At 40.4% G+C, this 23,863-nt stretch overlaps 1 protein-coding gene and 1 long non-coding RNA gene across 9 annotated transcripts in view; one reads left to right on the plus strand and one right to left on the minus strand.

Annotated features, from left to right (window-relative positions):
- The window catches only part of LOC310698943, a 273,173-nt gene that overhangs the window by 99,269 nt on the left and 150,041 nt on the right, over positions 1-23,863 (minus strand). The gene's annotated exons all lie outside the window — the stretch shown is intronic.
- The window catches only part of STAG2 (STAG2 cohesin complex component), a 62,833-nt gene that overhangs the window by 9,722 nt on the left and 29,248 nt on the right, over positions 1-23,863 (plus strand). For 4 of the 8 annotated variants that reach the window (XM_083486231.1, XM_083486232.1, XM_083486234.1 and 1 more), the window contains exons 2-7: positions 14,705-14,858; positions 16,030-16,108; positions 16,604-16,765; positions 18,255-18,351; positions 19,539-19,615; positions 23,323-23,527. In XM_083486231.1, coding sequence (XP_083342357.1) covers positions 14,815-14,858; positions 16,030-16,108; positions 16,604-16,765; positions 18,255-18,351; positions 19,539-19,615; positions 23,323-23,527 — 664 coding nt within the window. In that variant the 5' untranslated portion in view covers positions 14,705-14,814. The remainder of the gene's footprint in view (positions 1-14,704; positions 14,859-16,029; positions 16,109-16,603; positions 16,766-18,254; positions 18,352-19,538; positions 19,616-23,322; positions 23,528-23,863) is intronic. The other 4 variants (XM_083486235.1, XM_083486236.1, XM_083486237.1 and 1 more) reach the window with 2 other exon arrangements.

The following is a 23,863-nucleotide window of genomic DNA, read 5'->3' on the forward strand; positions in this document are numbered from 1 at the left end:
ACATCAGTAGCTCAGAACAAGTAATGTGAGAGGCAAAACTTGTATATATAGAATAAATATTTCTTGATCAGACAGTGTCTAATCAGAGGAACAAGGAGGCTTAACATAGGTATACAAAAAACTGCCTATATCATTTCAGTGCATTAGTTTACTAGCCAAGGATAGGAGTCTTTCCCAACCCCACCTGGAAATGCCAGGCATTGAATCTGGGACCTGCATACAAAGCATGTGTTCTGCCATTAAATTGTGATCCTTCCTCATCTTATGCTTTACTGTTGCATGCTGCAGACTTGTCTTTGCCTCAGCCAGTCATCCCCTGATCCTTGATTGAACAACATGACATGAAAATGGAGCTATCAATGTCTATTAGTTATGGTGCGTATATGACACTCCCAGGTTCAGAGTTAATATGTTCCTATATAACAGTACTGCCTGTAAAAGAATAACAGTGGGAGATGTTTATTACTCTTGTGTTGTGCTTGAAGGCATCTGGTTGGCCATTGTGGAAAATAGGATATTGGATTAAATAGGCCTATGGCCTAATCCAGCAGAGCTCTTAAGTTTTTATGGCTGAAACCATGGCCCTTGACAGTGAAATGGAGTGGTAGCATTCTCAGAGGAATGCAGAAACCAAGCCATTTAAGCTCCCTCCAAACAGAAAGAATATAGATATATTATGGTGAACAAAACCCAAAATTTCCATATTAAGCTAACCAACGTAAGACAAAATAGCATTCCAAGTTGTTGAATAGCACTTCTAGCCAGATGATAAACAAAGGGGCTGGGGATGGAATAAACTATTACACCCAACACCATGAGTATGTTCCCTCTTAAGAGCTGTAAGACCAGATGTGTGAGAAAATAGACTTTTAAATAAAGCTCTTTTCGATGCAATGCAGGTATGAGGCTGTACCAGCTCCATATTCCTCAACTCCAGATATATAAAAACTTTCTTTTATTCAGATCTGCCTCAATCCTTAAGCAAAGCACTCACTTCCCTTGATAGATAGAGAATATAAATTAAGAGAATCTAGGCTGTCATAATGGTAACAGAATTCAGAATTAATTTTAGGAGGTATTCTAAGCAAAAAAGTCAATAGAGGCCATATTCAGTAATTTTACCTAGCAGTTGAAAGAACATGTTTATTCAGAGAATAACCCCCCCCCCCAAATCTTAGATGATATAAATATTCCTTCTGTTTAGGTTTTCACTGTTGAACAGCTAAATTTGATCTTTTCCAAGTTTACCATCAAGATGATAAAAGTTCTAAATAAGTCAAAAGCTTAAGGTTTTGATTAACTAGAACATGTACAGCTCTAATTTGGATTTTTCATTATGGCCAACAATGCCATTCTTCATTTACTTGTGAGTGGCAGACATTTAAGTCCCATTTACTGTGATGCCAACAAATAAAGGTTGAAATCTTTTCCCAATGCTATGCTTTTAAATAAGGTGAGAGGAAGTTTAGTATAAAATAGAACATTTTCTAGCACTCTTCACTAAAGAACTGAATAAAAATCTATGTCAATATAAAATTTAACATTTGTTTGAGACAAACAGAGTTTGTGCAGAGTTATTCCCATTTCTTCGTCATTTGTCTAGAACTTCTTTATACAGTAACTGAGGAAGAAAGATCAGCCACAGCATGTTATCGGTGCAGCTCTGCCAATGTACTGCTGCACCAAATAACTAAAGTGACACAAGTAATTCACAAAGCTGTACATGATGCTACCTCTTGGGTGTAATTAATGCATCTCTGTGTTAACTGGAGCATAGAGATAGAGGTTTCCTTTCTTCCAAGTTCTGTGAAGATGTGCTGTCCTTTGTGCAGTACAGTCTTTCCCAAAACCTTGGCTGTACTGTGTACTCCTAGAATTACAGGATAATACTACAGAAGCACAAAGGGATTTACATTTCTACACTTTCTCTTTCTGACCATCTCCAATTGGAGACCACTTCTTTCCTGAAGCCCCAACTGTGCTGGATGTGTTAACTTCTGGTCCTCTAAGACCCCATTGCTCTTCGGCAATTTTAAGTAAAAGCTACCCATTAGGTTAAAAGAAATACATACAATGCTGACTGAGGTTGATGGGATTTGCGAGTCCAGCACCTTCAGGATACTGTGTTGACTGCCACTGACTTAGACCAACCCTTACTTACATAAAGTTGAATTTAAGATTTGCATTTTAATGCATTTCCAGCCTTGCTCAGTAGGTCCACAAAAGTTTTTAGTTAAGGTGCTGGACGGCAGCAGCAGCAGCAGCAGCAGCAACAACAACAATAACAAATACTAGTTGGAGACTGGCAGAGGAGGGAAGAAGAGGTTATTATCTTCTCCAACAGTCTGCTGAAACCAAGGGGGCAGCCCACTTGTTTTCTGGGGTGGGTGCAGAAGACAGATGGAGTAGTCCATCCCTCTTCCAGCAGACCTCTCAAAGTCACCAGCATGTTGTTCTTTGTCACCTATGATTACAAGGTTATGCATGATCATGGCTTAAAATTCAAAACGTAATAAATGCTACTGTTTTGTGCTTCAACACATTACATTTTCAGTTAGCAATATTAATGCCTTCTTATGTAGAAAATGCAAAATGTCATGTAATGAGGTGTGTGCAAAAACATATCTTCCAGAGTTTATCATCTGAAGAAGAAAAAATTGTAATTCTTAGCTTCATAATACCAGCATACATCTAGGAACTCTTTAAGTTGTATGTCATAAGAATACTTGCAGTTATTTAGCTATCAGTTATTTGGATGTAGTATATCATCCAAAAAGGTGAACCTTTGCATAGTGTGCCAAGTTCACAAAATCAGAGTATTAGCTGCACACCTTAGACAAGCTTTTGTTTATGAATTTACTAAATATGCAAGCACAATTGGTAAAGACTTTTTATATATTTTTGTTGGAATTATTCTAACTATAATAATAAACCAAGAGGAAAATACCTTTATCAAAGACTGGGACTATTTGCATTTGTGGACACATATAAGTTCTCTATCAGGATTAGTTTAAAGTCAAGCAATTAAAATTAATGTGAAAGGAAAACTAGGGATTAATTAATAATTAGAATAAAAGGATAACAAAGCAGTGTTATGAACTATATAAATATATGAAACAGCAAAAGGGGTGAGGGGAAGTCAAAATATACATGTTTATTGGGAAAATATTGGATTTGTTTTTTTAGAAAATATTTCAAAAACTGAAAAATAAAATTTATATAATTTTACAGAAAGAACAGCAAAAATAGAAAGAAGTTCATTTCAAATTAAAGTATTACTGTATAGTTAAAATTTGACAAAAGACTAACAGTAAAATAGCAAAAATCAAAGGAGTTCATTCTTATGGTACAATTTGTACTGAAGGTTATGTTTGGAAAAGGAAGACCCAATAACCACCACTGTGAATTCCTTCTTCACTCCCAAGTAGTCCACAAAATTCAGACTTGTGCAGGTATCCACAATGCACTCATTAGCCCAACGAAAGCAATTACTCCTGGCAATCTGTCACATAGCACACAGATTTCCTCTCCAGAGCTCCCTTTTGTTCTGCAACTTGGAGGTCTTGAGAAACAACAGAAACTCTTCCAAACAGTGGGATATATTTCTGCTGGTTCTTACCTTCTCCATACATCAGTACAGTGGAAATACTCTTGCTGCCCCTCTGCATGTATCATATAACTATGGGAAGGAAGACGGCCATAAATAATGGCTGACTAGTAAGCCAAGCAAAAATATGTAGTCTACAGGGACTGAACACATGGTTTTCCTCCCATAAGTTTTCCTTTAGATACCCGTATTCCTGCAAACTCTGGGTGAGGACTGACTTTGTATAGCAAAAGAAAAACTGAAATGCCTACTGAGCATCATTTGCTCCTCCTTTAATATATGTAACATCCAAGTACTGTAGTTAACAAGGTTCTCCAGATCTGGTTGCCAGCAACTTAATGCTCAGTCAGTATCTCCACAAAAACATCAATATTAAGATTTATCTAGCACAGCTTTGTCTTCCAATATCAGCCAACCAGAAAGCCCAGAGAAGTTGACAAGAACATGACTGAGATCAGCGCGCCCAGGCTTCGCGGACCTCTCCGCGAGCAGCGGCAGCGCTGCCGCTGCTTGCGGAGAGTTGCCGGCATGCTGAAGCCTGCGCGCGCTGAGATCAGCGTGCCCAGGCTTCGCGGACCTCTCCTGCCTTCAAAAGCCGTCCGGGATAGCGGGAAGCGCTTCCCTGCTATCCCGGACTGCTTTTAAAATGCTGGCGGTGGGGAGCAAAGCCTTTCAGCCCCCGCCAGCCTTCCTGGACCTCTTCTGAAGGCCGGAGGGGGGGAAAGGCTTTGCTCCCCACCGCTAGCATTTAAAAGAGGTCCCCGGAGATTTCCCTATGGGTTTTCGTCTTGCGAAGCAAGCCCATAGGGAAATTCGTTTTGCGAAGCGCCTCCAAAATGGAAAACCCTTTCATCTAGCGGGTTTTCCGTCTTGCGAGGCGTTCGTCTTGCGGGGTACCACTGTAAATGTTAAATTAACAAGTTACCTTTTTGTGTGTGTGTGTTCTTCACTCCCCTTCAAAACAGTGACCAGCGTACATGCCCCCTTTCAATGCAGTGACCAGCGTACATGCCCCTTACAATGTAGCGGGCAGGTGGGCGGGAAGGTGACGTCAGGATGGTGCATGACTAACGCACGCACCGCCCCCATGCGATGTCACAGCCAGTACAGCGCCCGCCACAGTGGGGAGTGTCGGGGTGCACAATGCCCCTCCTCCCCTCGCTAGTATCCACCCCGGAGCCACGGCAAAGGTGTAAAAGAGCCACATGCGGCTCCGGAGCTGCGGGTTGCAGACCCCTGCACTAGTGGAAGAGAACTGCAATCAGACAACCCATATGTGAAAGGGTCAGAGTAATTACGAGGTGTAGAGATTGGACCAGGAGTCACATTGTTTAGCTGCCGTACTTGCTACTGTATCAAGCAATAAAATTTGTTGGTAAGATGTAGCTGTGTGAATATGTCTGTAAGATAACATGGAACCTTATGATGCGGAGCTACCATCTGCAAGCTCCAAATTGCAGCTCTCACTTCCACCCCCACCTGGCATTTGATTTGTACCTATGATGGAAATATTTAAGAAAAGTGAATACATTTTTATTTGGGCATTTGGATCCCAAAGGATTTTTTTCTATGTGTATGGTTCTAGAATACGATATAAACACTGCTGAATATTGAATGTTATTGTACTTGTTGGTTTTAAAATGACATTTTACTTATCTTCTAAGTCGCTCTGTGCACTATATTGGAGAAAGGGTCTAATGGAAACATTTAAAAATTATATAAAAAATAATCATACTGGATAAGTCAGATAAGGTACACTAATGAATCGTTCATGCTAGCCCCATGTACTAGAGTATATTGTTCCTGTTTCCAGCTGGCAAACTGTTAGAGAGGCTTAAGCACATAGCTGTCAACTTTTCCCTTTTCTTGCAAGGAATCCTATTCGAAATAAGGGAATTTCCCTTTAAAAAAGGGAAACATTGACAGCTATGCTTAAGCACTGGCGGTACTTCAGAAGGAATAATGACATGACACTGTACCAGTTCAGGGTGAGCAGGTGCAAGACCAAGAAGTCATTTTCAGCTTGACAGTCAGCCCAGAGAAGCCCAAGATCTTTGTGGGCTGGAATATAAAAATCCATCTGTGACAACTGAGGGAAACTTACAGTCAGGGAAGAAGCAATAAACAGCATCCAAGCACAGTCATAAAAAAGTGCTGAGTAAATAGGAAGTCTCTGAGTGGATTCAGCACAACCATTAGACAGATTGCCACTCCAGTTCCATGTAACAATGCTGCTGAAGATTTGAAACTACACCCCCAGCCTATGTATTAGGCATACATTGTTGGTTTAAGGACCATGAGAAGGGAGGGAATATTTGAGTGCAGCTTGTCTTTTCCTTCACTATCAGAGAACCCAACACCAGGTCCTTCCCTTCAGTTAGGTTAAACCCATTAATTTTGACCAGGCCAATCATTGTACATAAACTTTGGGGACCTTGAGTCTTGGGAAAGGGCAAGGCCAGAATAAAGCTGATCACCCCAAATGCTGCTAAATGAATAGAATGTTGTTGTTGTTTAGTCATGTCCGACTCTTCATGACCCCATGGACCAGAGCATGCCAGGCACTCCTGTCTTCCACTGCCTCCCGCAGTTTGGTCAAACTCATGCTGGTAGCTTCGAAAACACTGTCCAGCCATCTCGTCCTCTGTCATTCCCTTCTCCTTGTGCGCTCAATCTTTCCCAACATTAGGGTCTTTTCCAGGGAATCTTCTCTTCTCATGAGGTGGCCAAAGTATTCGAGCCTCAGCTTCACGATCTGTCCTTCCAGTGAGCACCCAGGGCTCAGTAAATAACAGAAGAATTGCACAATATTACGTGAGCATACTCAGTTGCCTTCAGGAGCCACAAAAATATTGAGCTCCAGTTGGAGAAGAGAGGTAAAAATGTGCCCCTTGCAGCTTACAGAATCCTAGAGGGCACGGCTGACTTGTTGGAAGAGGAGCATAGCTGTTAGAATAGAATAAGGATACATTACAAAATTTAGTTACAGGTCCCACTTGCCAGTGCCTTAAGTCTACTTCTTTATTTTGAAGAGCCCATTCATCTCAGCCAGTTGATGCAAATCACAAACTTTAACTGCTGACTGTAACAGTCAGTAACTCTTTCTAGTGTAGCAGTAAAAATGCAGTCAAGTTTGGTTGCTGTCAATTTTCGTAGACTGAATATTTGGGGACTTTTGTCTCAGTAGAAAACGCTTGAGTTAATAAATTGGTTCTTTTAACTGCCCACCAGCTTGTTATATCTTCACTTACTATAATTCCAGTTTTTGCCTTCTAGGCTAGTGTTGATTAGAATATTTCCCATGTCTGATCTGTTTTAAGGTGACACAGTCAGAATGACCTGCATTTTAAATGAGAAGGCAGTGCAGTGCTAAGACCTGGGAAACCAGGCTTTAAATTCCCACTCAGCTGTGAAGCTCACCAAGTGACCCTGGGCCACTTACAGCGTCACAGCATAACCTACCTTACAGGGGTGTAGTTGAAATTAAATGAGATGGGGATGGGAACCATGTATGCAACCTTGGGTTGCTTGGAGAAAAGATGTGATATAAATGCAAAAACAAACAAATAACACATCTAACCAAAATAAAACTCTTCTGGTCATATAATTAATTTGCTCATACCTAACTTCCCCCCTCCCCCTCCCCTTCATTCAAAGGGTGAATTTCCTACATGGCAACTTGAGAGAGAAGTCAGTCAGTAAAGCTCTACTGCTGGGGAATTGTTCTTTAAAGCTTTGTATTTGGTAAAGAAAGTTGCAGAGAAATTGTGCAAATCATTGGGGTTAAGTCTGGGGGGCACAGAAAGGGTTGGCAGTGTAGTAAAAGCAAGGCACAATCTATAGTGCATGTTTATAACATCTGGAGGTTCTTGTGTTTGCATACAGTACACATGCCTGGATTGCTGAGTACACATTTAATTGAGTAAACAAGTGGTCTTGCTTGCACATGAATGGATGTCTGGATTTATCCCTTGTACTCTGTACTGCACTTAAGCTAGTGTAAGTTAAAAAGGTAAAGGGACCCCTAACAATTAAGTCGAGTCGTGAATGACTCGGGTTGCGGCGCTCATCTCACTTTACAGGCCGAGGGAGCAGACGTTTGTCTGCTTCCGCAAACAGTTTTTCCGGGTCATGTGGCCAGCATGACTAAGCTGCTTCTGGTGAAACCAGAGCAGCTCACGGAAACGCCGTTTTCCTTCCCGCCTACCCCCAAACTTTTTGGGACATGAAAGCTTGATAGCCTACCCTTGTATTTAAGAAGTAGCCAAGTAGCCACATGTGATCAAGAATTCCACACAGGTGTGTAAGAAAGCTAGCAGAAGACAAATGAAGTGAACAATCTCTCTGTAACAAGCATAGAAATGCAATTCTAAATCCCTCCTTGTCAGCACTAGCCAGGCTAGTAACTTCTCACAGCTTATTTACAAGGCTGTGTTAGATCTACAATTCATCTCAAAACTAAATCAATGCCTGCTGCTCAAGACATATAAAAGAGGCTTTGCTATTCAAATGAAAAACCAATCTGAACATTTCCTAAATAGGAATATTTACATGCCACCTGCATTTCATGTTTTACCTGATGAAAGTAAATTGCTGCAGTATGTCCAATAACAACCATCCCTGTTTTGAACTATTGGTCATGGGCACTTCATTTTGGTTTGCTACTATTTTTGTGAGAGTGGGACTGTATTAAATGAAGCAGAAGGAAACGCTTGAAGGAAGAATGGAAGGTAGAATTTTGCAGTGCACATGTTCCTGTATTCCCATACTTAGGCTTCAGACCTGTATATAGATGCTGGTTTTAAGTCCTGTGGGATTTATTAGATGGGCTCTAGTGTGATAGTGACTGGGTGGGTTCTGTACCCTTCACTAACATTGTTCTCAATTATGTCAGCTACTTTGTGGAATAATCGGTGGCAGATTTTTTTTGGTGGGCTGCTGTTGTTTGCATAATGTGTTTGGGAAAAGAGGGATGTAGGTGATGCCACCACAATTTCACTGATCAGTGGCAGAAGGAGATACATCCATGGGGAGGTGACAGGTTACCATGCAAGTTGAAGATGGGGCTATTTACTCTTTCTTTCTCACCCCATCCCTTCCAGTGTTGGGTTGCTGATTACTCATCATCTGTGCCTGCTGTTTAATGCTAGATCAGTACAGAATAAAACCACATTTATCCTTGATTTGATCATGGATGAGGTGGGTAGTTGAGCTGGGAAGAGTTGATCTTGTCCATCTGTGCCCACCTGGATACTTGGTGCAGCATCAGCACAGGCTGCAGTATGGGAATGAGGAGCTGCTGTGTTCCATATAATGTCCATTTCCAGGAAAACCCTCAGTTTCAGAGCTGGTGGTGTCGGACCAAGGAGACAGTAGACTAGAGCTGCTGTTGGTGTATCATCCACCCTGCTGCCCAGTATCTTTTCTGACCGAGCTGGCAAAGATGGTCTTGTGTGCGATGTTAGAATAACCCAGAATTACAGTGCTGAGGCAGCCCCATGCCAACTACTGGTCTGTCTCAAGTTGGTCTAGCACATAGGGCAGAGGACACCCTAGTTTGGATTTTTGCTCCAGATGGAGGAAGGGATGGTCTAAGGATGGTGGATGCCACCCTGCTATTATAGTTAGATCACTTCATGGTAAACTTTGGACTTATAGCTTCAATCTTCCCACTCAGGATGGTGGACAGATTGAGATGATCTGTCTCGGGAGACTAATGGAATCCAATGGATTCCTGAATGCTCTGGGGGAATTTCTCATAGATAGAGCAGGTGATCCTGTTGTAGCCCTTGTCATGCTTTGGAACACCAAGACTTGTTGGGCTCTTGACACAGTTGTCCCTAAGTATGCTCTCAGGCATTGTTGAACCCTCCATGCACCTTAGTGAAACAGGCTGAATGATGGCTAGAGCACAAGTGGAGAAAGATGTGTTGTGAAGTCAGCCTAGCACAAGTGAAACAATGGGACCATGCCTACTGTGTGACTGTGAGAGTGATAAAGGTTTCCTATGAATAATTAGATACTGTGCTAATATAAGTGCTGCTAACTGTTGCCATTTGTGTACAGGTGTACACATTTTCCACTTTAAGGGTGAGTGAGAAAAATTATATGTACAACTGGTTCAATCCCTCATAGTGTAAAAAATGCTGCCCACCTTCTGCTTTGTGTAGGTTGCAGGCTTACACACATCAACCTCTGATACCTTTCCTTCTCCCATATGAATTGTCATGGTTTCCTTGTCATAACCACAACACAGCAATAACCCTGAATTGGATTTTTAACCATAATTGTTTGCAAACCTCCATTAAGGTTAATCCCAGCTAGTAATGCTGTACCAGGAAGGTCAGTATCTTGAGTGCAGGTAGCTTAAAGCTTGGTATGAACCTGACAGAACCCAGGTGGGACTGCACCATTGTGCCTTCCATGTGATGACCACAAAGAAAACTTATTTCTCTGCCACCATTGTGGCAGCAAGTAGCTGTCTGGTAGAGCTTTTCTGAGTGTTGAATGGGCCTTTGTCATCTGGCCAAGAGATCATTGTTCTTGCACCCTTGAGGTCTACAGTGACAACTTTGTGAGGCACTTTGTTTCCTATGCTATTTAACATCTATATGAAGCCACTGGAAGCTGTTGTCAGGAGATTTGGGGCAAGGTGTCATCAGTACAAAGGTGACACTCAGCCGTGACTCTCTGTTCCATATGAATTAGGAGAAGCAGTTGAGGCACTTGGAGCTGATGATGAGCTGGATGTTGGTCAATAAATTGAAGCTGAATAGACAAGATATGTAATGTATTTAGGAGGTGGGGAGATGGCCTGTCCTGGATGGGGTTGCCCTCCCCTGAAAGGAGCAGACTCATAGTTTGGGGGTTCTGCTGGCCTGCAATAGGACATTTTCTGTGGCAGCCCCTAACATATGGAACTCCCTGTCTACAGAAGTTACAGAAGTGTGTCCAGCAACTTTAGTATATCATTTTCAGTGACCTCTTTATTCTGGCTTTTGACACCAGAGATGCATATTTTTATGACACACCCTATTTTTGTGATTATATGTAGTTTCAACTGTTTATAATGTTGTGTTTATTATTGTTGTAACCCACCCTGGGACCTTAGGGTGAAGGGCAGGTGGTGGTGATGGTTGTGACCTTAGGGTGAAGGGCAGGTGGTTGTTATTGTTGTTGTTGTTGTTGTTGAAAATTGCATTTGGTTAAAAGATTAGCAGTGCTTGGCAATGCTATACAGTATCTGCATCAGACCATAAAAAAAATTTTTTTTTAACCTTGGACCTTCAGGAGTGTACTTTTCTTGAACAGTAATATTTGCTCCATATGTAGGCTTCATTATCAAGCCCTCGTGGGAAATATGCAATAATAATAGTTTTAAATCCAGATGGGCCTGGTTCACATAGGCTGTAGTCATATCATGTGATGAATTGCATGTGTGACTGAGCCCATCTTGGATTATTCACTGCAGCGTTTTCATCTTGCTTAGTGTCAGTTCACAGTCATTCTACTTTTCAGTGGGAACATTCCAAACATTTGGCTGAGAGCCACATTTTGTGTGAGGTGATATAGATATTTTTGTCCCTGAGGTTTGATCAGTTTTGGCTCATTCTATTTGCAATTCTTATTTTCAGTGGACATTTATCTACATAATTCTTAATGGAGCAACGCTCTAAAATCAGATTGTTCATTTGTGGCAGAATCTTTAGCTTACAACTGAAAACACGCTGTCACCTAGAAAATTAACTAATATAACAAATAATCAAATATATTAATGTGATGAGTTTAATCACGATGCAAAACTCTGTAAAATCACCACCTTCCTCATTGTTGCAGCAGGTTTGGGGTTTGTTTGTTATAGTTGTTGTTGGGGTTTTTTAAGCTCTGCATGATTAAAGTGAGGGAGTACCCTATGTACGTAATTTTATTTAGTGAGCTGCAAAATATAAATTCTAACTCATTATAATATTGTTCTGCCTTAGCTGTTACAGTTTAAACTTCCTGTCAAGAAATAGCTAGGTCAACCTCTGGGTGACCTGTCTTATTTAGCTTTGGGCTAGAGCTCCACCAAGTGATCTTCCAGCATGATACATTTTTTTTTTTAAGTAAGCTGATTGTGTTTTAGCATCACTTAGTGGCAGTATGAATTTTAACCTTTTATTCCTGCCAGGAAATTACATTTCAAGACTTTGGTGTAAAATTAAAAGAATATAGTGTTCAGTTGCATTTGATAATATTTAAATTTGATTAATTGGATTTAAAGCTTAGACAACTGAAATGTTTGTATATGGTCTTCAATTTTGTGATTTGTTTTCAACTTGAAACCTCGCAAGAGGCACTTGAACCATCTGGTAATTAGCTATTGCTTACAGTATTTTAAACATGTTAAAAACCACAGTCAGGAATTGGACAAGCGTGTCACCACTGATAGCAGGTTGACTACCATAGTTGCAGTTAATGAAAATGCATTGCTGTGTCTTTGGTGAACAAGCATTTTGCTTAATACAGTGGTAATGTGTACTGTGCAACTGCAAAGTAATTCCCAGTGTGTAGCATACAGCCCCAGTCCATTCCACTTGCTACTTTGAATTGCTGTGAGAGACTGACCCTATTGGTAAATTGAAAGATTCTCAATGGCTTAAGATCTGGTCCACTTGCCACCTTTAGGTCTCTGTCTACCAACATTAAGGATAATTCTTTTTTAAAATCTGGGAATGCTTTTGAGGTAAGAAATGCAGAGTAGAAATTTTCTCAAATAATAGGGATTGTTAGGGATGTGATGGAACATAAAATGGCCAGTATTGTATTTCCATTATATAAATCTATGGTATAGCCCAGTGGTGGCGAACCTATGGCACATGTGCCAGAGGGGGCACTCAGAGCCCTCTCTGTGGGCACGTGCGCCATCGCCCCAGCACAGAGCCGGCAGAAGGCGAGGGCAGTGCGTTGAGTTGTCAAGTGAGTAGAAGCACCTCGGATGGGGCGCCAAGGTATGTGCGCGCAAAACGGAGCCATAACCTCCAGGGCACGCGGTTTCCCTTGGGGAGCCACCGCTGGGGGGCGGGGCGCAGCTCTGTGCACACGCTCAGAAGTGCGCTGACGTGTTGGTGGGCTGCAGAGAGTTCCGAGCAGCCGCCTTTCTCCTGCTGCTGTGAGGTTGAGGCTTTACACACCCTCTGGCCAGGGCCAATAGGAGCGGAGTCAGAAGTGGAGTGGATGCTTCGTGCTCCCCAGCTGAGCTGCCTGCTCCCACTCCTACTTGTGTGCAAGCAGGAGCAGGGTGGAGATCTCTCAGCTGGGAAGCACGAAGCCTCCACTTCTGAGAGATCCCCTAGGAGCGGGAGCAGGCAGCTCAGCTGAGGAGCACCTGGCTGCCTTCAGGGGTTGCCTGCAGGGGCTCTCAGATGCAGCTTCCCGGCTGCCCCCACCGCCCCCAATCTCATCAACTATTCATGTTGGCTGTCTTCACAGGGTTGCAGGGGATCTGATGCATAGGTGGGGGATCCTTTAAACTTCTCCCTTGAGGGGAGTGCAGCCGCAAACTCCTCAATGGAAAGTGTGACGTAGCCTGCACCTCCCCAGCTGAGCAGCCCCGATCCAGCTCAGAGCAGCCCGATCTCACTCCTACTTGCCTGCTCACTTGCTGCCCCAGCCCAGCCTTCCCTCACTCAGTGCCTCCAGAGCTGGAAGAGGGGGTGGTTGCTGTTGTGGCTGCGATGGCGGAGGGACGAAGTGCTGGAGGGCAGCAGGTGCCTGCTCGCTTGCCGCCCAGCCCGCCTTTCCTCATTCTGAAAATGGAAGTGTGGCACTCAAAATGGAAGTTATACTCAAAATTGGGATGCAGAAAGGGGAGGTACGGGGAAATCGCTGAAATAAGGCTCAAGAAAAAAGGATTTGTAATTATACGTGTTTGTTTATGTGTGTGTTTGTTTGTGATGTGTAATGTTTGTTTGTATAAAAATTGTGAAAAACTAATAAAAATTTCATAAAAAAACAAAAACAAAATGGAAGTTATACTCATAACAGAGCACGTTCTGCTTCTGAAAAAAGTTTGAAATCCAGAACACTCATTTCCGGGTTTGAAGTGTTCGGGTTCCAAGTAGTTCGAGAACTAAGCCGTTCAAAAACTGAGATACCACTTTATTACTCCACTGTGTCTCCACATGGATGTGCCAACTTCCCCTTCTAAACTAAAACCTCAGTATTCAGGTTAAATTGCATTGTTGGCGCTTTGCGATAAATAAGTGGGTTTTGGGTTGCAGTTTGGGCACTCGGTCTCTAAAAGGTTCTCCATCACTGATATAGCCACATTTGGAATTCTTTGTATGGTTCTGATCATCTGCCTATAAGAAGGTATTACAGAGCTGGAAAAGACTGGGAAAAGGTAAACCAAAATGTTCAAGGGATTGGAGTACCTTCATAGGAGTGAAATGATTGATACATATAAAGTATGAATGGTGTTGAGAAACTGGATGAGTGAAATAATTTTCTCTCTCATAATACAGAATTCAGGGCTACTTGTTGAAATGCATAAACATTAATAAACTTGGGGGAAACAGAAGAAAGTTCTTCTCTAAGGGCACAGTTAATCTGAAATTTGCTACTACAAGATGTAATAACTTACATGGACTTCTTACATGATCTTAAAGGGAGACTAGACAAATTTGTAGGTCTATCACTGACTGTTAACTATGAGAGAACTAAATGGAGCTTTCATGTTAGAATATGATTTTCTCCTTAAAAGCTATTGTTTACAGGGAAAACAGTAGGGAAGATTGCAGTTTGCCTTCTCTGTTTCTTGAAGTATCTTGTTGATTTTTTTATGAAAACAGGATGCTAGATCCAGTGAACCTTTGATCTGTTCTGTTCTCGAAGGCATTTATATTCCCAGGAGCACAGTGAGACAATTCTGAGATATTTCACGTGCCTATATACTAATCCCAAGTATATCTTGCTTCTTGAAAAAAAGTTAAAACTTTTATTTATTTTATCTTTGGGGGCTATTTTTAAAGAAGCAACAATATATATTTGATGAGAGCAACTAAAACCACAAGCTGCTATGTAAATTGAGTTAACCTTTTGTTTGTTTTTTAACAGGTATAGGCTCTTCAACAAGAGAATAAAGTGATAAACAATTACTTTTGCAAACTACAGCTGCTTTTTGAATGCATTTTTAATACAGTAGTGCTCCAGAAGATGATAAAGAAATGATAGCAGCTCAAGAAGCAACAACTAATTTTGCTCTGCTTCAGTAAGTACCTTAAAATAGCAATGTTAAATGATAAACCCACAAAGCATCTTCCTCCCCCCCCCTCAACAGCAATGATATATACTATTATATATATGCCTTAAAATTATGGCTTATATTAAGTCAGTAGTCCTAGCATCATTTCATCATCAAAGAATTATGTGATGTTACTTAAAAAGATTGCTTGAACAATTTAGCCACTATCAAAGGGTACCTGCCATAAATATTTGTCTTGTGACTTCTTCAGATGTAATGGCTTTTTAAACCGTATAAGTTCAATGATCAAGGAGGTGTTGGAGGTGTTTCTTGCAGATTTGGGATAGTGTATGTCAGGTGTCTTCCACCTTTTCAGACCCAAGACCCACTTTCTTAATCTTTTAGCATATATTCACATGAAGGTAGTGCTGTTGTTGCAACTCACCTTGGATCAAGCTGCAACCCACTAGTGATTCCAGACCCACTAGTGGAAGACCAGTGGTGTAGGTAATGAACTACTTCACAACTGGCTCAAACAAGGCTGCTGAGTGTGCTCTTTTTAAGATAATACAAAAGTATTACTTGCTAAGGATGAGCAAAGAAATGAGTGTTACTCTGACTGCATTGTTTTTCCCCTTTAAATCGTGTGCTGTCTAAATTTTATTTGTTCACCTGATGTTAATTGCACACAGTCTGTTGGTTTGCTGCTTCCTGCAAATCATGCTGGGAGTTTATTCAAAGTTATGCCCATTGAGCTTAGTAGGGCTTACACTGTAGTAAGTTTATTTTGAGTTGCAGCTTAAGTGAAGTATCTGCTTGCATCAGGAAGATAAACTGATATGGATGCATGCAAATTTCATTGTTATGTATGCAGTATTCTTGTCACCATTTAAATTTTTCAGATGATGGGTAGGAAATATTCTTTATCCACATATTAACTCAAGGTTTCCTAGCTTCTGCTCTCATCCTTCCACCTCTCTGAATTGGCATGGTGTGTATCATATGCTGATACCACTCCTGTACTGTCATGGACTGGCTTGCTTCTGACATGTACCTTCCTGTTCGTATTGAAACCTGTTCATATTGAAACCCTGTTCAGCCAGGGCAAACTATTTTGCATCAAGATAATAGACATGGTAAATAAAATACTTTCAAAATAAAGGCATACTTACCAAGAATATAAAATATGTCTTTTTAGGGAGTCTGAAACACATTTTTCTTCAGATACTGACTTTGAAGATATTGAAGGAAAAAATCAGAAACCAGGAAAAGGAAAGGTATGTGTATCTGGCATTCTCAGTCATATAGACTGGTGGCAATGTAATAAAGCTGGTTTATATTTTATATAATTTTTGAATGAAATTTTATCCATGCAGTAATGGTGACTTAAGTGCTTGTTTGAATCTGAATAATGTTGGTGTAAAAGTGTGTGGAGAGGTTGCAGATTTCTCTTCAAGTTGAAGCTGTTCTTCTCATGGAATGTGTTCCAGAGTGTTCACACATCTTTGGGGGCAGGTTTACCAGGGATAGGTTGCTACTAGAATGGGCAGGCCAGAAAGTCACTGTGTACATGCAACCCTTTATATCCTGGTCTTTGTGTTGAAAACTTTTGTTTCAGCAAATATAAACTGGCAGAACACAACGGGTGCTAATAGTGGTTTATAGTAAATAAAGATTCCAAAATCTTAAACCTCTGGTAACACATAATAATGCCTGAAATAGTTCAATTGTACTTTTACTAATAAATAGATTTGCTTTTGATATTTATACAGACCTGTAAAAAGGGGAAAAAAGGTACAGGAGAGAAGGGGAAAGTTGGAAACGGAGCAGGGAAGCCTGGTGGTCCAAATCGAATGAATGGGCATCACCAGCAGAATGGTGTGGAAAACATGATGCTGTTTGAAGTTGTTAAAATGGGCAAGAGTGCTATGCAGGTAAGTCTTTTTAGGAGGTCTTAAAGTGAATATTCAAGCAGTGTAAATAAAGCACTCTATAAAATTGAAACTGTCTAAAGAGTTGGGCTCTTATGCACATCCTTGATGTTATATTTTAAAACATAAATTTTTTAACAGCGAGACAACTATGGGGAGGGGGAGAGATACTAGCATTATTCTCTTTGTTTTTGTTTGTTTGTTTGTCTAACCGTTGGAATGAACCCCTGGAAAGTTGTCCAAACTCAAATCTGTCCCTCAGTTCCCCACTCTGGCTATAAACTGAGCATGACCTCATGAAGAAATTAATAAAAGAACATATAATCATATTGGCTATGTTTGAACATAAACTAAATAATGTTTTAGCATTTTAAGTTCCAGTAAAGCCCTGAGCCCAAAATCCTTTCTCCTTCTCCTCTGGTGCAGCTATGAGGAGGAAGGCAGAAATTTCTATTGAGCAATATTAACAGCAGTTTAACACATGTGCGATTTTTGACTGTGAAGGCAACGTGATAAAACTTGCTTGTTTCAGCAAACAGCAAATAGTTAAGGCTGACCACATTTTGCCCAAATATTGATAACAAGACATGCTGTTATTAAGTGAAACTTCCAAAGTTCTCCTTCAGAGGGGGAGAACATAATCCCAAGACTCTGTGCGCCAGTAGTGGTTTAGTCATGCTGGCCACATGACCCTGAAAGCTGTCTGTGGACAAATGCCAGCTCCCTTGGCCTGAAAGCGAGATGAGCACCACACCCCATAGTTGCCTTTGACTGGACTTCATTGTCCAGGGGTCCTTTAACTTTACCTATTCAGAAATTAATTTATGAAGCTAATTCTACCAGTATTGGCAGAATGACGTACTTTCTAAATCCCAAATCTTAAGAGTTAGTGTGCATTATTAGTGCAGGTTTATTTAATACTTCTAAATTATTTTGGTTAATGGAATCATTTGTTTGTATCTAGATACAAACATAAAAATAGTTTGATCCAAAGGTACCCTTCTGCTCATAGGGGGCAGCATCTGAGTTGAAAGGCACCTTTGGATTAAAATCAGTGTACCTAACTCTTTTGTCTCATTGTCATCAATCTGCAAGCTATAGTTTTAACTGAGAACTGTCTTGCTTGATTAAAACATTTTACCTCTTTCACCAGTAGAAGCTGCTTACAAGCAAAATACTTTGTTCACCACAATTTAGACTTCTCTGTTTCACATAACTGGAGCAGGACTGGTAGAGGGGAAGGAGAAGGGAAAGTTGTTTTGTGTGAGCAGAAGAACATTCTGCTAGTGAATGCATATAGCCTAATACTTTGAGAAATGAAAGAAAGTAAAGAAATAAGCAACTTAGTTTGCTGTTTAGAAGAATTGGTTCAGGGAACTTTATGAGCTTATTATAATTTTTTGATTGGTGGCTTTTTTGGGGTGGGTGGGAGCTGCATCTTGAAAAGGTAGTTACAGTGTATTTAATGGTGGCTTTATTTATTTTTCCCTAGTCTGTGGTAGATGACTGGATAGAATCCTACAAACATGACAGGGATATAGCACTTCTTGATCTCATCAACTTCTTTATTCAATGTTCAGGCTGTAAAGGTAAGAAGTGTATTTGGAAGTAGCGTTTACTTCCTTACAGACTTAAAAAAAAATTCGAATCCCACCCTTTTTTCAATTAACTATTCAACTTAAATGTGGGGGCTTGGCTTGCAAATGCCTGCCACCACTCTCTCTCTTAAGCACAGCTGGCTAGACATGTTTCAATTAGACTTGCCTGTCACAGAGTAGCTCAGTTCAGACATGATGCCCAAGTATGGCTAAGGAAGCACAACTATGGTTTATCATGGCATCTGAATTTATAACCCGAGTTTTGTTACCAGCCAGCAAATCAGAACTGGAAATCACTGTTTGAAGTAGGCTTGCAAACGATGGCTTGAGTTGATAGGATGTCTAAATTTCACAACTCAGTGGTCAAGTAGAGAGGAAACAATGTATTCACTCGAATGGGTTAGCTGCCTCTTCTTTAAAGATTTGAGAAATCTTCTTCAATAAACACTTAAAAAAACAAACATTGCAGTGAGTGAGGAGGTAGAAGAAATAGTATAGTTTGCAGTATTTTCAGTTCTTGTTGTTGGAGAGCAAGACTCGGTTCAGATGTCACTTTCTCAGTCTAATAAACTATGTTTTATTAGCTTGAGAACAAGCCCTGTACCATAAGGAAATAAAGGACTACATAACTTTTAAAAGGCATCTGTAGGCAGCCCTATATCGGGAAGTTTTTAATGTTTGATATTTTACTATGTTTTATATGTGCTGCAAGCCGCCCAGGGTGGCTGGGGAATAAATAAAATTATTATTGTTATTATTATTATTATTATCTCTCTCCTCCTCCTCGGTTCTCTTGCTTGTAAAAATTGAAGACATTGTGGATTGATCTTAGGCTGCCAACTAGGATTTCATGTTTGTGAATCATAATATTTCAGGATTAATTTATTAGCAGTATTTCTGTAGTGGCTTGCCAGAGATTGAGGTGGCATACAATATAGCATATAACATGTTTTAGAAAATTCTAACAGCCAACTGTATAAAAACTTGCATGTTAGCAGCTTATAAAGCAGGCCTTGCCTGAATTTGTAATTGTTTGTATACACAAACAGTGCTTATTGTCCAAACATTAAATGACATTTCAGTTTAGTATGTTCCTGCATAACGTTTTTCCCCCCCACAGAAGTTAAGGTCTGTGATACTGTATGATGTGATTTTAAATCACTATTTGTTACTTGTAGGGGTTGTAACAGCAGAGATGTTTCGACATATGCAAAACTCAGAAATTATTCGGAAAATGACTGAAGAATTTGATGAGGTAAATTTTAGACATATTTCTAGAAAATTTGTCATGCATTTATGAAATGAACTATTGTGTCGCAGGATATAAATGTTTTATGTAATACATTGCATAACAAAGGATAGTGGTAGGGTGGAAAGTTAATAAGTAAAAGCAGTGGAAATGAACTTACAGTTAAAACATGCAGATAATAATGATGGCATCTCTTTTGAAGGGATGTTTTAAGCAGTGCTAGAAACTCAGATATGTAAGCTAGCCACCAAATGGCACTTTAAACCTAAGTTACGATCACCACAGTGGAATGTTTGAGTCTCCATTGTAATAAAAATCACCTCAAAAAATAAACAGCCTCACTGATTTTTAAAGGATTCGAATTCAGCATCACACTAAGGCAATCATTCTGTCATGGCAAGCTTTTTGACTTGCCGGATGGAACAGTCCCCTCTCTTTTGCCCCTGTGCACTGTGGTAGTGGCTACTCTAATCCCCCCAAGCCATTTTGGGGGGTGGCTTGTGGAGGAAGGGAATAAAGCCCCATTACAGAAGCAGAAATCCTTTATTTCACTTATTGTATTTATATCCCACATTTATTCTCCAAGGAGCTCAAAGTAGTGTACATGGTTCTCCTCATCTCCATTTCATCCTCACAACAACCCTGTGAGGTAGGGTATGCTAAGAGATGGTGACTGGTCCAAAGTCACCCAGTGAGCTTCATGGATGAGTGAGGATTCAAACCCTGGTCTCCCAGGTCATAGTCCAACACACTGACTCTGCAGGGCTTCCATTGACAGGGCTATTTAATGGATTCCCACCCAGTTGGCACTGGGTGATAAATAAACTAAGGTCTTAACCCCACTTCTCTGGGGTGTAAGGCTGAAAATTCTCTATGTATACCTATCTGGAAGTAAGTCCCATTGAATTCACTGGAGATTACTTCGGAATAAACTTTCATATGATTGCATTACAAAACTATAACACTAAGCAAAAGTGGTGGGAACCAGGTCTACTGAGTATTCTTGGAACTGGAATGATAGAAATGAATGTGAGTACTTAGAGGAGACCTTGAGCATTGGTATATGCATTTTGTGAAAAAGAAATGTAGGTCCTGTGCCATGAAGGCACAAAATTTCACGATATGGTTTAAGTCCACAAATGACTATATATTAACTATCATTTTTATAACCATTTTCCTGTGCTTCTAAATGGCTGATTAGCACAACCATTTTTAACGTTGCTCAAGCCATCTTTCAAAGACTTTTCAGAAAGTAGCAAGCCACACCATGTGAGTTAAGAGGCGTTCATAAGGCTGATGGCCTTGTCTGAATTCCACCCACCCCACTGTTGTGTCAATTGGTCCTAAAAGAAAGGATAGCAGTGATAACAGTAGAAGAGAGTCAAAGGATACACACACACACACACACACACACACACACACACACGGAAGTAAAAGAGAGTCCAGAGAACCACTAGGGACCAAAGAGTTGTCTTAAGAGAAAAATACCTGGCCAGACAGTGGGTTGTAGCCAAATAGTTCTGCTTAGAGTAGACCCATTGATTGTAATGACCCTGTTAGCTATGCCTCGTAACTTAAATGGATTTACTTTGAGTAGGATTAGCTTTGACTAGAACCCACAATTCTGAAATCCTATCCACTAAACGTTAAAAATCCTTCTGAGCTTCATTCTGGAGTATGAAAGTTCACCTGTTTTGCAAACATCCCTTTGCAGCCCTGAGATTCTGTAGCTCATTAAAAAATAAACCTTGGAAACTTAGTTTATTGCGATGTTAGGTTGCATGTTTATGGAATAAAAAGATGAACACCATGCAGCTTTGGCCTCCAAGTGTCATTGGTGGCGATATTAAATGACAAAAATAATCAGTGGTGTTCAGGAAGGCAGGGTATTAACGATGTGCAGATAATTCTGTTGGGGCCACGCTCGTGTATCCTTCTGATAGGATGAACAGAGTTCAAGGAAAGTGTGTTCTTGTGTGTTCCGGACAGCTCTATGGTTCAGCCACCATCACCCTAATAAAGCAGCTTCTGTTCTCCTCCTGGCTCCATTGTCTTAATTTCTCGCCCTCTCCACCCAGAGTTGCCAGCAACAAAAATCTCCACAGATGGGTTGTTTGGAGCATAGTGGCGTCTTTTGCTGCCATGCTACTACACGAGTTAGCTGACTTTTGTGGTAGTGTGACAATGACAGTAAAAGACGCTGCCGACTTGTGGAGATGTCAAGAGTTGCTGGTGATTCTGACATCTCTCCAGCTTAGCTGGCTGGTATGCAGCAAGAAATGCTACTATGTGCCAGCCAGCCAGATGGTGATGTCAGTCACCAAGTAGATGGTTGTGAGTTGCGAAATGTGACTGGCGACCAGTGAATTTTGAACACTGGTTTTCAGGATAGGGTGGGGAACCTCTGGCCCAGAGGCTGAATATGACCCTCCAGGCCTCTATTGAGCCCTCAAGATTTTCTCTGTGCCACACCTGTCTCTGCTCTATGTCCTCCTTGAGTGCATAATGCCTGTTGTGTGTGGAAGTGTTTGTGTATGTAATCCTCTGCCTGGCTTTTGCATGTCTGGAATGTAGCCTACTGTACAAAAGTAAGAATCGTGTGGCTCCGCCCACATGTCCCTGGCCCCACTCACCACGGGCATGTAATCCACAGAGGGCTGCCCATGTGAGCCTACAGCTTTTCAGCTAAAGAAGCTTCTCCAGCCCTGTTTTAAGGGGAGCGATGAAATACCAAGCATGAATAGAGATAGGTATCCCAAAGAAGTTATTGGAAGCAAGACATTTAAAAAGAATATACATTTCCAATGTTTAATAATGGCTTGTAACAGTAATGAAAACAATGGACAGTGGAGTTTTGAGAATTTTTGCGTGGGATAAATTAAAAGATATTAACCCAGGGAACTGTTAAACAGCCATATTCATATTATTGGCATTGTTAGATTTAATATTGTATTTAAGTTTAGAAACAATATGATATGTAATAAAGACGTGGAATATTTGATAAGTATTACATATGTATGTACATGCTCCTACACAAATATCATTCTACTGTTTAACCTTGAAATACTGTTTCAGTATGTTTTTTCCCAAGACTGCTTCCAACTATTCATCTAAAAGAGTTTAGCTGTATTTCTTAGCACAATGGTAATAAACTGCACAAGAGCCATACATATTCTGCTCTGAAGAGGTTATCAGTTTATGCCTTAATAAGGGAGCTCCTCTCCAAAAGTGTGTATTTTCAAGAGCTAAAAAGGACAGTTGACTTCAACAGTAAACTGGATGTCTTACAGATTGCTTATCATTGGTTTCTTTTGAAATCCCTGTGTTGTTTTGAAAACTGATTGTTGGCATCTCAGTTTATGTAGTTTTCTTAAAATAACCTCTTTCCCCAAGGCTATTCCAGAGTGATTATTATTATTCTTGCATGTTCAAATGCACCTGCTGCCTTGAGAGTTTTGGTTCTGCAAAAAATTGTTATGTTTTTGTGGTGAGCAGAAATCGTGGTTCCACTTTGGAAAGCAAAACAAAACTTAGAATATCTTATGTAATAAAGAAAACAATGATAATCCTTTTTGTGAGGAGCATTTCTTGGGTCTTGAAGAATGCTGACATTTACAGCATTTACTTCTGCTGTTTTAGTTCCTCAAGTCGTCTTATATTTTAACAAACAATAATATGAAATATCATTAACATATATTTGTTTCCTATTGTAGGATAGTGGAGATTATCCACTTACCATGGCTGGTCCTCAATGGAAGAAATTTAAGTCAAGCTTTTGTGAGTTTATTGGAGTATTGGTCCGGCAGTGCCAGTATAGTATCATATATGATGAATATATGATGGACACAGTCATTTCACTACTTACAGGACTATCAGACTCTCAAGTCAGGGCATTTCGACATACTAGCACACTGGCAGGTAAGCAGTCTTAGGATGATTTTGCGTATTATCTTTTTAAGTCTTAAAAGGCATCCTGAATAATGATTTCTCCCATATTTTATTGAATTTGCGATGAATGGTTCAGAAATCTGCAGTAAGCCAAAGAGAAAAACATTGTTTGATAAAACAGAACAAGGAGATATCTATTTGCCTTCCTTTAAAGTGGGAATAATCACAGTAAAATAAAATATATTTTGGGCTATATCCAAAAACTAAGATCATCCTCACTTGACTTCCTCCTTTATTACTGAATGTTAGCATGTGGATGCTTTGTTGTCTCTGCCTTCTGAAATAAAGCAGATGCAACTGGAAAAA

The sequence above is a fragment of the Podarcis liolepis genome, assembly GCF_965112155.1.
Source record: "Podarcis liolepis genome assembly, chromosome: Z".
In the NCBI taxonomy this organism is placed as follows: Eukaryota; Metazoa; Chordata; class Lepidosauria; order Squamata; family Lacertidae; genus Podarcis; species Podarcis liolepis.